This window comes from Sprattus sprattus, assembly GCF_963457725.1.
Source record: "Sprattus sprattus genome assembly, chromosome: 9".
Taxonomy (NCBI): Eukaryota; Metazoa; Chordata; class Actinopteri; order Clupeiformes; family Clupeidae; genus Sprattus; species Sprattus sprattus.
In genome coordinates, this window is record NC_137928.1 from 13,170,698 (window position 1) to 13,183,197 (window position 12,500).

Here is a 12,500-nt window from a genome sequence, read left to right on the forward strand (position 1 = left end):
CAGTGTGGTGTGCAGACACTACTGAATGGTGTTAGGCCTCAAACGATTTCAGCTGGGTGAGATCTCTGTAATCGCTACAGTTACTTTTGCTTTGATTATTGACCATCCTTAGTTTGCCTTCAACTTTTGTTTTGATGGTTGTGTTATTGTTTATTTTCCTTTTTTTTGTATAGATATTAGAACGTTCCACTGTAAATGACTTGCTCAGGTGACCCACTGGACTGTGTCTGGAGACAATACAACATGCTCCTTTTCCCCCCATCTTCACCTGTGTGCCTCCAGTCACAGATACCTTTTCACAGTCTTGGCTACCATTGGTCATGTGCACTCTTGCAGGTCAGGCGATTGGCTCTTCATAGATTTGGTACTAAAACTAAGCACCACGCACGTACATAGACCAAGTAGCTAGCATAGAATGGACCATTAACATGAATGGGAGTGGCAGTCTGTCGCTCTCTCAAGTTTCTATGAAATAACTCCATAGCTGTAGCCAAACCCAGCTAGGGTGTGATCAGCTTCCCCACACACATCCTGCCCCTGTCCCAGAGCCCACTCTTTAAATACCTCCCCATCAAATATTCAAAGCGCTGGGAGAATAGTCAGGAGACGAGGGGGATTTAATGGCACTGTGTTCCCCTCGACTAATCAGCAATGCCGCGTGCTAAAGCATGCTGATTTGTGAAAGCGAGTGCAGCGTAACGGCTATGAGGGGCTGTGAGACCCGTGGGGGGACTCTGGGTATGGGATTAACATGTGTGTGTTACACACTTTTAAAGAAGTGCGCGACCTTTAAGGACTGACTGTACAAGCGGACTCTTTAAGAGCCCACTCTAGAGTGCTGGGGATGGTTCTATGGTTCAATGTATTGCTGTGTTCACAAAGAGCCTTTCTGTCTGGCAAAGTTCTTTATAATACTTCTTTGTAAAACAAATCTAATCTTCAGTCTTCAAAATAATAAGATACGGTCGCACGCACTCGCACTCGCACACAGACACAGACACAGACACAGACACAGACACAGACACAGACACAGACACAGACACAGACACAGACACAGACACAGACTTAGCAGACGGCAGACTTAGCAGCAGTTTCAGCTGAGGGCGTAGGGTGTTGTCCTCACTGCTGGCTCATGATGTGAATGACCTCATGGGGGGAATCACTAGCTGACATGTTTGATTCCTTAACGACTAGATTTGTGTCATCTACTCATCTCGTTAAACCTCGACACTAATGAGAAACAGGTCCCTGTGAAAAAAGGACCTCAGGCGTCTGGTATCTGTGACTCAATTTCCCCTTCTAGGCCAACTGTTGTGGCATTTGCATGTACAGTAGAATGCATATATTTTACAGTACTTAAAGCAGTTGGTCGGTTACTTATAACAGCTCTTTCTCTCTCTCTTACTCGCACCCTCTTGTTCTCTCTGTCTATCATACTAGTATCCTCTCACTCACTCACACACACTCTCTCTCTCTCTCTGAATTATAAAACCAAAGAGCTTTCAAGGAAATGCCTTTAATGACTTCCTGGACAGAGCATTGACAACAGTCTATCTCCATTGCATAGATTTGGAGTTTGGAGCACATTTGCCCTGTGGTGGTTCAGTCCACATTGATCTAATAGTGCGCAGGATAGGTCAGACTTCCTTTATTACCACAAGCGCTTTCGCCTCGTGGGCTAATACCTACCCCCGCTGATGATTCTAAATATTGACGGCTCCAGTTAAATCCATTTAGACGTTATGCTAAATTTCCCTGCAGTATGGATTAGCGCGCCCCCCAAAAGTTCTACACGCTCTATGTGGAATGCGACAGAGTGTGTGCAGAAAGCGCACAGCCGAGTGAAAAGGCGGTCGTACCCCGGCTTCCTATTCCAGTCCCGTGTTGTTCTCGCTAACTGAAGCGCGTTGACCTCATTGTTATTTTAGCGGGCTGAATAAATATTAAACACCTCCGCTGAAAGGCCACTCCGCCACCTGAACCAGTGGAGGGGTCAGAGGAGTGAGCGGGTAATAGGGTCTGACGGCGCGGCTCCGCTCGTTTGTTTCACTGAGGCACGGAGACGAGGTGACTGGGGAAGGGGGCTCCTGTTGGGAGAAGGAACGCATTTGTTTCTACGAGCATCCACTCAGGCACTCTGAAAATTAGAAGTTGAATCCCTGTTCTCATATTCCTGTCTCTCCGCTGTCTTCCACTTACCCTCTCTATCACATGTATGTTTTTCTTACTCATTGGCAGTTTCTTTTTCTTTCTCTATCTCTTTCTCTTTTTCTAGCTACCCTTATCTTTTTTTCACACCTACTCCCTGCATCTCCATCTCCCAGTCTGTGCCTGTCTGATCCCCTTCTGAAGAACAGTAACCTCACATATTCCCTCAGCCCTGAACACGTCTGTTGTGTAACAATTACTCCCTCTCTCCCACTCGCCTATCCTCTCTTCCTCTCCTCCCTGTTGTTCTCCCCTCTTTCTCCCCTCGCTGACAGATAATCACGGAGCAAATTAATTCACGAGTGAAGTGAATTAAAAGAGAGAGGTGCGGAGGGTGTTTCCTTGATGGCACTCGTCTGGCGAACAAAGGGAAAAAACAGAAGAGGTGTCTTGAGTCGGGTCTGCTTGCCCACGGCGGTAGTGGTGGCGGACGTTGATGTGGCCACTGCGGCGGGCAGCTGCCCAGCACATGGAGCAATAATTTGGCTCTCCCCGAGCTGCAGAGCAGGTGTGTGTGACGCCACATTTTGTTATGTGATTTGCCTCAGATGTCCCGTGCCGCGCTTCATTATGGATGTCAAGCAGCTCATTTATTTTGGCCTCGTTGTTTTAACTGGCCTCTTCGAGTATGAATGGGTTTAATCTCGCTGTGGAAGAGGAACACAGTTAAATGGAGCCAGTATAAATGTGGATAGAAGGAGGGTGGGTGGAAGAGATGGACGCTGGGGTGGTTTGGTAGATCATGAAGATAATAACTGAGAAGGTTTTGGATAGAGCAGTGAATGGAAACTGGTTATAACTGGTTTATAAAGTGTTATTTCAGGGCACATTGAGGGCAAAGGGGAAGGATGAGCTTTAGGGAATACTACATCAGGACTGGGATCTAACCGGACTCATCTTCCCATCAATCTCAGACTTCCCTTTTGGTGTGCTGCGCTGGGTAAATTCATGAACTACTGATTATAGATTTATAGAGAGACAGTTGGATGGCCTGGATGGATTGAGAAATAGACAGATAGATGTATTGACGGATGGGGCGGATGTATGAGGATGGGTAGATGTATAGCCTACATGGATGGACTAAAGACCCATAGACACAGGAAAAGACCGGCAGCGATGTAGCGACGAGAGAGACCATGAAAAGTGAATGCGACTTGCAGCAATGTCAGGCGAAATGACAGTTAGCGACCTGATGTTGGAGAGTTTAACGAATTCCGAATTTGATGTGACATGATTGAGGTGATTACCAAAGGGAGTGAAGAAATTCTGATTGAATTCAAACAAAAACAAAAACAAACTAAAAATGTATTTGAAAATAGAAAACTATTCTTACTTTGATGGTGACTGGAGGAGGTGTGAGTGTGTCTGTGTGTCTTTTGGATGTGGTTCAGTGTATCTCACTGTGATGCAGTGCATTGTGGGTAGTGGTGTCCCATTACTCTCACAGAGGAGGCTCGGGTGGAGGCAGGACCGCCCACTGGCCCAGCTGAGGCAGAGCCCCAGGAACATGCAGACTCTGAGATCTCCACTACACTGACACTCTAATGCCTAGCCATCCTTCCGCTCAGCCATACATCCATAATTCTATCTATCCATCCATCCATCCACCCATCTATCCATTTTATACGTCTACATATCATTCCATAAACCTAAGAATGTATCTATCCATCCACATATCAATCTACTGTCCAATCTTTCTGTCCAGCAATCTCTCTGTGTGTTTGTGTCTGTTGATTTTTTCAATCAATCAATCAATCAATCAATCAACCATCAATTCATTAATCAATCAATCAATCAATCAATCAGTCTGTGCCTTCAACCGTCTGTCTGTCCATCCATCAGGTTCGTCACAAGTCTGTCACATCGATTTGAACGATCTATCTTCCTAAATGTTTCCTTCCTTCTGTGTGTCTGTTTATATTTCTGTCTGTCTTCTCTTATCCCCCTTCTCTGTCTCTATCTTGGTGGATTCAGTCTCTGTTTATACATGTGCTATTTTGCCCTCCATTTGTTTACCTTTCTGACCCTCTCTATTTCTCCCTGTCGCTTTCTTGCTCTCTTTTTCGCACGCTCTCTCCCGTCACTCGGACATGTCTTGAGAAATGCTCTGGTAGATAGGCCCCTTCCAAACATGGAAGCACTGAAAACATCTGTGTGGGCTGGCTGGATGTTAACATCATCCAACCCCCTCAACCCCTCCAGGGGGGGAAGGGAACAAAAAAAAGACAGAAAGAGAAGTGAGGTGAAAAGAAAGAGTAGAGCTCGTTCTGACACAGAGACATGTTCCCTTTCCTTGGGTCCAAACATGATGCAGCATGTTTGGAAACGGCAGTTGCCTCTGATAAAAGAACATGAGGAGGAATGACCTGAGGGCCTGTGTGGACACAGGAGAACATGATGACAGGATGCAGCAGAGAACACAGACACACTCTTGGAACAAACACAAACACATATAGTCACACACACACACACACACACAAAGGTGCTTGTACACAATTCTTTAACACGGAACTTCTCCACACAAAGAACCATTTGCTGACAGTAAAAAACAACAACTTCAAGATTGAAAAAGAATCTCACAGCCTTTGCCATGCTGTTTTGAGGGGTGTTTTTATGGTGAGCACTGCTTTGTGAGTGTTAAGCACCAGAACCATCATCTCCTCTGTCATAACTCAGACGTTGGGCTGGCCCAAAAACCACCACAGGTTTACATAGCCCAAACCACAGCCACCCCAGAGAACCGCCCTCACTCTCTCCAATGGTTTTTGGCCTCCGTTGCTGTTACCTTATCTTTCACAATTAGCTCATTGCGCTACAATGTCAGTGCCTGCGTTTAGAAATAGATGTGGTTTCTCGTACTGTGGTTTTCTAATGCCCACCCCCTCCCATTCAAGTACTCACAACCCCGTCAAGGTGACCTCGACCCTTTTCGATCCTCCTCGAGACAACACCGGTTAACCCTTTCAGACCTAAGGGTAGCGTGGGTTGAACCTTGATTGTAGCATTGATGTAAAAGAAGTTTTACAGTGAGATGCTTTCAGTTCTCTCCTTTCATTTTGACCACTGCTGCATGCATGCAGGCAATCATAAGTTTTTTTCTTATTGTTCTTATTCCTTTGGTTCACATATTTGTGGTCAGCGATATCATGTACTAAGACTTCACCAATCCACATGAGACGTGGTATGGTTGTAGCCCCACATGGCTGATACAGAATAGAGGAATAATTGTGTCCCTGGGTGTGCCTTTCTCTTAGTGCCACATCCCCTGAAATGAGGTAGGGCCCAAAGCACTTTTTGAGCAATAGCTCGAAAAATTACCACATTCTTTGGATACATTCCACATTTAGTGAAATGTCTCCTTCTCTTCTGCTGGTCGCTGCTTGCGGCTATATTTAAACGTATTATTTTGATAGTCTATATGAGTGATGATGCTCAGTTACAGTGAGCCCATTAGCTGTGCACTGCGCAGACATGCAAAATGAGAATTCACCTGCGAATGCATTTTGGTGCAAGACACCATAGTTTTTGGGGACGAGTCGCCTTTGGTTGTTCCCTAATGTGCCACAGGGGGAGCTGATGGACAGCAGGGCGACAGTTCATTTTTGAAGTGCTCTCTCTCTCTCACTCACACACACACACACACACACACACACACAAAAACACACACACACACACACACACACACACACACACACACACACACACTCACACACACTCACACTCACACTCTAACACTCTCTCGCTCACATGTTCTGACCCCTTGACTGACAGCTGTCAACAGCTGACTGTTTTGGCACATGCGATGAAAGAGGAAGGGGTTGTTCGCCCGTGACACTGGCTGTTGCTAATCCCGTCTGACTGGCAGGTGCTTTGATGAAGACAGGGCTGTGAACAATGTGGAACGAGGCCTTTTGTCTGACACTTGAGTCTTATAGATCCCATCTGATCATTCTTGACCCTGGCTGTAGTCAGGTGCTGTAATTAAATCACTTTATTCTGCTATACTGTGATGCGCTTGATTCCTGCTTCTATTGTAATTTGATCTGTTGGCGTGGAGGACATGGATTGCTTCGGGGGGAGAAAGAGCAGGGTCATCATTTTGAGTTTAGCCTCCAAACCTTGGCCTCGGCGGAAAAAAAGACAACACACCTGTAATGACATTTGAATATTAGTGTCTTCAGAACAGCCACTATATATGTAAATGTCTTCAGCTGAGCTGAAATTATCCCCTCCTTCGCATCGTTGCATTCCACTTTACATTTTGTAGCCTTTTTTTTAAAAGGCAAAAGAACAGTGGTCTCTCCCAGGACTGGCATGATCGCTATGGATACCATTGTTGCATCAGCCAAGCTGTGTGTTGGAGGCAGTAAGGTGGACGATTCCAACCAGCTGTGGGCTCCTATACTACTAGTGACGTTGCGACGGTCAATGTTTTACCTCCCAAAAAAGCTCACGCCTGCCTACGTAGTATAGCGCGATTCTCAGAGTCCAGGGAGCTTCAAAGCGTAGGAGTTTAAAGAGATTTTTAGAACAGCCTCTGTCTGTCAGAGATCAGAGAGTCAGAAGTCCATCTCCTATCTCAGGCCACCCGGGAGGAGTGCAGATGGGAGACTAGTGGGGTTAAAGGGATAGGCCAGGTTCCACCAGAGGAGTGATCTCTCACAGTCAAAGTCAAAGTCACCTGCACTGTGTAACTCTCTCAACAGGCTCTATGTGGTGTGTGTATACATACACACACACACACACACACACACACACACACACACACACACACACACATACCGTATATATATATATATGTGTGTGTGTTTGGTGAGAGAGAGGCTATGTAATCGCATGTTCTTGTTTGGCAGTTCCAGATATGAAGTTTGTTGTGTTGTTTGGGGAGGTGGGGGAATTTAAAATAAATAGCATAAGCATGAAACACATCACTCCAGTCTCTGACAGCTACCCAGAATGCCAAGCGCTAGCCCGGCAGGCAAGCTCTCAGGGGGTGTGGAGCATGATGAACGAGTGTTTTTTTTGCGAAGGGCAGCCAAACACACACCAGCCCACACAAGAAACACACACACACGGCTCTGGTCAATATCACAGACACACTCCCCCAGTTGTGACTGTGAACAGCAGTGAGTGCTTCTGGGCCAGCCTCTGTTGTATTTGGCACCATTCACAAACTCGTACACCCCATCAAATTCCCTTTGACGTCGATGGAGAAAAGCCATGTATTTTTTTCTTGATTCTATGGTCAATCTCTACACTTACTTGCATAATTGCTTTAATCTGTAGGATTTCTTTATGTTATTTTGTTGAATTATGCGTGGAACAAACGTTCTGTATAATGTACTGTTGCTAACATATGGGAGTGTGGAAGCAGAATGATAATGTGTGTGATTATGTGAATTGAACATTATTTAAATGTGTTCTGAATGTTTGCGTACACCCAATTTGCCTGAGCCTGCTGTCATTATGTATGTGTTGTCCTCTTTGTCGTCTCTCCTCCTTTTGTCGTGTGTTTGTGTGTGTGTGTGTGTGTGTGTGTGTCTGTGTGTGTGTGTGTGTGTGTGTGTGTGTGTGTGTGTGTGTGTGTGTCTGTGTCTGTGTCTGTGTGTCTGTGTGTGTCTGTGTGTGTCTGTGTGTGTCTGTGTGTGTCTGTGTGTGTCTGTGTGTGTCTGTGTGTGTGTGTGTTTGTGTGTGTGTGTGTCTGTGTGTGTCTGTGTGTGTCTGTGTGTGTGTGTGTCTGTGTGTGTCTGTGTGTGTCTGTGTGTGTGTGTGTCTGTGTGTGTGTGTGTGTGTGTGTCTGTGTGTGTCTGTGTGTGTCTGTGTGTGTGTGTGTCTGTGTGTGTGTATGTGTGTGTCTGTGTGTGTGTGTGTGTGTGTGTCTGTGTGTGTGTGTCTGTGTGTGTGTGTGTGTGTGTGTGTGTCTCTGTGTGTCTGTGTGTGTCTGTGTGTGTGTGTGTGTTTGTGTGTGTGTGTGTGCGTGTGTGTACATATGCATGTCTTGTGTCCCATCTCCGATGAGCAAACACACTAACTTCTACAAGTTGTGACCACTAACAGACAGCAATCACCTCACAGACTTGTACCGGAGGGAGGAGACCATCGACGTGACTGGCAGCGGCCTCCTGCACAGCCCCCGCTACCCCAACGCCTACCCCCGCAACCTGCTCCTCACCTGGAGGCTCCTGTCCCCCGCCAACACCCGCATCCTGCTGGACTTCAACAGCCACTTCGGCCTGGAGGAGCCCGAGAACGACGTCTGCAAGTAAGTAAAAGAGGAGGCTGGAGGGTGGGAACGGTGCAGGATACAATTGTATGGAGATGAAGGAAAGAGAGAGATGAAGAGGAAGCTGATGTGAAAAGGAAGAGAGAGGGCAGAAATGGAGGAAAGATGTGTATTGCTTTGTAAAGCGCTAAAGAAAGACATGAGAAAGGAACTGAAGAATTCGTCCAGAATTCTGTCAAATCCAGATGTATGTCAAATTTTCCAAAAAAATCAAATGAAAACACCAGGGCAGAGCTGGGAAGATTTCCATTGGCCATTAACATACCAGAAATTATGAACGCATTTAGAAAACATGTTAGCTTAGGACCCTGAGATAGGCATCTCCTCGGTCAGATGTTACTGAGACTAACCAAAAACCTTTTTAATTAGCACTAAAAGAAGACTCCTCCACCAAGCATGTATCTGATTACAAAATAATGTAGGGACACGCAGTTAGAAAATGAGACAAAAACTCCAAGATAATTAGGCCGCTATCAGACCATAAAATCTAAATGTGAATTAGCAGAGTGATTCAAATTAAAAATTGGCTTTATTCACACATTAAATATGTGCGTCTGTTACTGCACAAAGCAAGCGAAAGCAAGTGTAACACAAGTAGTAGGAGATAAACTAAAGTGGTAGTGAAGATGGACAGAGAAGTAGGAAAAGGAGAAGAAGGGAAGAACTAACGAAAAATAGAGGAGAGAAGGGTGTGTGTCAGATATTTCATGTCTGGCTGTGTGGGAGTGTTGGTGCTTTGCAGACAATATTACTGAATGTACTAAAGGGAAGGGGTGTGTGTGTGTGTGTGTGTTTGAGAGAGAGTGAGTGTGTATGCTTGACAGGCATAGACTGTTTCAAACTTACCCAGGCAAGGTGGTTTGCAGGAGCAAAACATCCTCTGTGAAGATGGATTTATCCCTCCCAATCTGTCTCTCCTCTCTCTCTTTTTTCTCTCTCTCAATCCCTCTGTTGCTCTAAGCTCTTCTCGGATGGGGTCAACCATGTGGCCTTAAAGCCTTAAATCAGCTGCCTCTCTCTTTGTCTTGGGACTGAAACATGAGGAGCTTCGCCAAGACAGAGAGACAGGAAAGAAATTGAAGGATAGAGAGCACAGACAAGGGGGTGAATGAAGGATGAAGGAGATGAAAGAAGCAGAGAGAGAAAGACAAATAACAAGAGAACAGTTTACTATGAGTGTGTGTGCGTGTGTGTGTGCGTGTGTGTGCGTGTGTGTATGTGTGTGTGGGCGTGTGTGTCTGTGTGTGTGTGTGTGTGTGTGTGTGTGTGTGTGTGTGTGTGTGTGTGTGTGTGTGTGTGTCTGTCTAGAATACGCTTTAAAACATTATACCCCGGTACTCGAAAACAAGCTCCCTCGATGAGTCATGCCTGAACGGCACACACTGTCGCTGTTATTGCTCTATTATGTAATTATCCATTTATACAGCTAATTATACAAGATGGGCATCGCTGGAGCAAGCCAGGTTTCTGTGCCTGTCTCTGCAGCTTATCAGCCACCAGCCAAGTGTTTATGCCGTTTGCCACCAACCATCTCACCACCTTCACCTTCCAAACAACCCACTGAGCTGTCAATCTCAAGCCACGGACCAGCTTCCTCGCTTGAGTCCAGCCATGACTAAACACACTGCGGTGTAGCATAGGCGGCTGGGATAGCTATCAAATCCACTCCATCGCATCTGAAGTATTGGCTTTCAGATAAGAGCTGTATAATAACTGGGGTATTCTTATTTTAGGTTCATATGAGTCTATAGGTGGGCTTAAATTGTCCATACATATTTAGTTTTTTGTACCATGTGGAGCATGTTTTTCTCCAGCTTGTGTACATTTCTCTGTACTCGGTGTTGTAGATGTATTGCCTGTTATGAATGTCCTTAATATCAGTTAGGTGTACTGATAAAGATGTGATTTTGAGTGAGTTGTGAGTAAGCTGGATGGCTTTGTATTGGGTAGGCTGCTTTGCTTTGGGAGCGAGATGTGTTGTGTCAGTGAGGGAAAGAGAGTGGACAGCCCTCGGATGTCTGAGACTGTGTCTGACCGCTGTCTCCCTCCTGTGTCTGACCCCTGTCTCAGGTACGATTACGTGGAGGTGGAGGACATCTCAGAGACCAGCACCATCATCTGGGGCCGCTGGTGTGGCAATAAGGCCCCCCCCCACATCACCTCTAAGACCAATGTCATCAAGGTCACCTTCAAGTCTGACAACTATTTTGTGGCCAAGCCCGGCTTCAAGCTCCATTACTCTCTGCTGGTGAGTGCCTGTCATTCACACACACATTCACACACACACACACACACACACACACACACACACACACACACACGTATCACTCATCTGGACGGGACTAACCAGGGAAATGTCATTATGAAATGTCATTATGTCTGCAAGCTGCTGCTGCTGCTACTGTGGTTGTGGCACAGATGTGAATCTGGATGGTTAATGTCAGCGCTGAACTTAAGTTGAGCTGAAGTTGAGCAAATTGCCCATCTGAGAGCAAGCAAGCAAGCGGAGGGCTGTAAGACTGTGTTCTTCAGGGAAATGGAGATTCACACAACTTAAACATTCTGTCCTGGTAATGGGCGAGAGCTCCATCAGCATCAAAGAATCGCATGTCATCAATCAGCACTCACGTGTTAAAAGGAGTCAAATTACCAATTGGTACACAGTGACTGTAAGTAACACAAGACTTTGATGTGTGGTTTAAAATGCCTCACACACTTTACACTGATCAGATGATGGTACGTAAGTTACCCACTTGAAGTATGCAGTTGATGCCAGTATGTTGTTTATGTTTGTGTGTCAGTGAGTGAGTGAGTGAGGGAGGGAGAGTATGGGAGGGAGGTTTCATGGTAAAATGGGTCACACAGATGCGCAGTTACATTTTTACAGTACATAGGGGTGGCTGGTGTGTTTGTGTGTGTGTGTGTGTGTGCAGTGGTGTAGTCCAGGGTATACGCAGGTATACGGAGTATACCCACTTATTTTTCAGTCAGCATTGAGTATACCCACTTCTCAAAACAGGGCGTTTATCCTGTGCTGTATGGGCTGCTAAAAAGTATACCCACTTCTCCAGGGACCACTACACCACTGTGTGTGTATGTCTGACAGCGGCTGTGACAGGACATGACTGCACAACAGCTACCCAGCTGACTCGGTCTCAAACTATGGCACTGAGTCATCCCGCACTAACGAGTCTTTTGGCCTTGTAAAAACAAGCTCATTACATTCTTTAAGGAGGAAGCGCTGGGTGTAATGGACTCAGGGAGGGACCCTTTTAAGTAGTGTGGACGGGGCTGGAGTGGACATCTGCTTAACAGAAGGGCCTAGGAGATGGCAGGGACAGATTTGGCCGGACAAGCCCTGGGTGTTTCCAAAGCCAAAGAGGGTTTTTGTCTTCTGCAGCGGCTGGGTTTTAAGTGCCCGGGAAGATTTAGATGTGAAGATGTTCCCATGGTTTCAGGCACATAATTGTCTCCTGGTGCTCTGCTCTCTTCCTCTTTTTCTTCTCTCTCTCTCTCTCTCTCTCTCTCTCTCTCTCTCTCTCTCTCTCTCTCTCTCTCTCTTCTCTCTCTGACTTTCGTTGTCTCTCACACACTTTCTCTCTCTCTCTCTCTCTCTCTCTCTCTCACACACTTTCTCTCTCTCTCTCTGACTTTCGTTCTCTCTCACACACTTTCTCTCTCTCTCTCTCTCTGTCTCGGTTGACTTTGCTTTCAACACAAATTACACCCAGACACTCAGCACAGACCCGCCCGCTCACTCGTTATTTTCCCTCCTTTAACACTTTTCCCCTGGCATCTGTCTATCTCACACTGCATGTGGCTGTGCTCCTTACACTCAGTCCTCTTTTTCTCACTCATGTTCATTCCTGTTTTTGTGTTTTCTCTGTCACCGTTTTCATCTTATCTCTAAAGTGCTCTTAGTGTCTGTTTCTGTCAAACTCTCTTTCTTTCTCTCGCTCACACTCTTGTCAGTTCAATTCAGTTCAATATGTTTTATTTACCATTTAAG

At 45.9% G+C, this 12,500-nt stretch overlaps 1 protein-coding gene across 1 annotated transcript in view; it reads left to right on the top strand.

The window, feature by feature from the left end:
• The window catches only part of pdgfd (platelet derived growth factor d), a gene marked incomplete at both ends in the record, with an annotated part of 51,302 nt that overhangs the window by 19,132 nt on the left and 19,670 nt on the right, over positions 1-12,500 (top strand). Inside the window, 2 exons of the mRNA XM_080844410.1 lie at positions 8,266-8,470; positions 10,562-10,739. Coding sequence (XP_080700536.1) covers positions 8,266-8,470; positions 10,562-10,739 — 383 coding nt within the window. The remainder of the gene's footprint in view (positions 1-8,265; positions 8,471-10,561; positions 10,740-12,500) is intronic.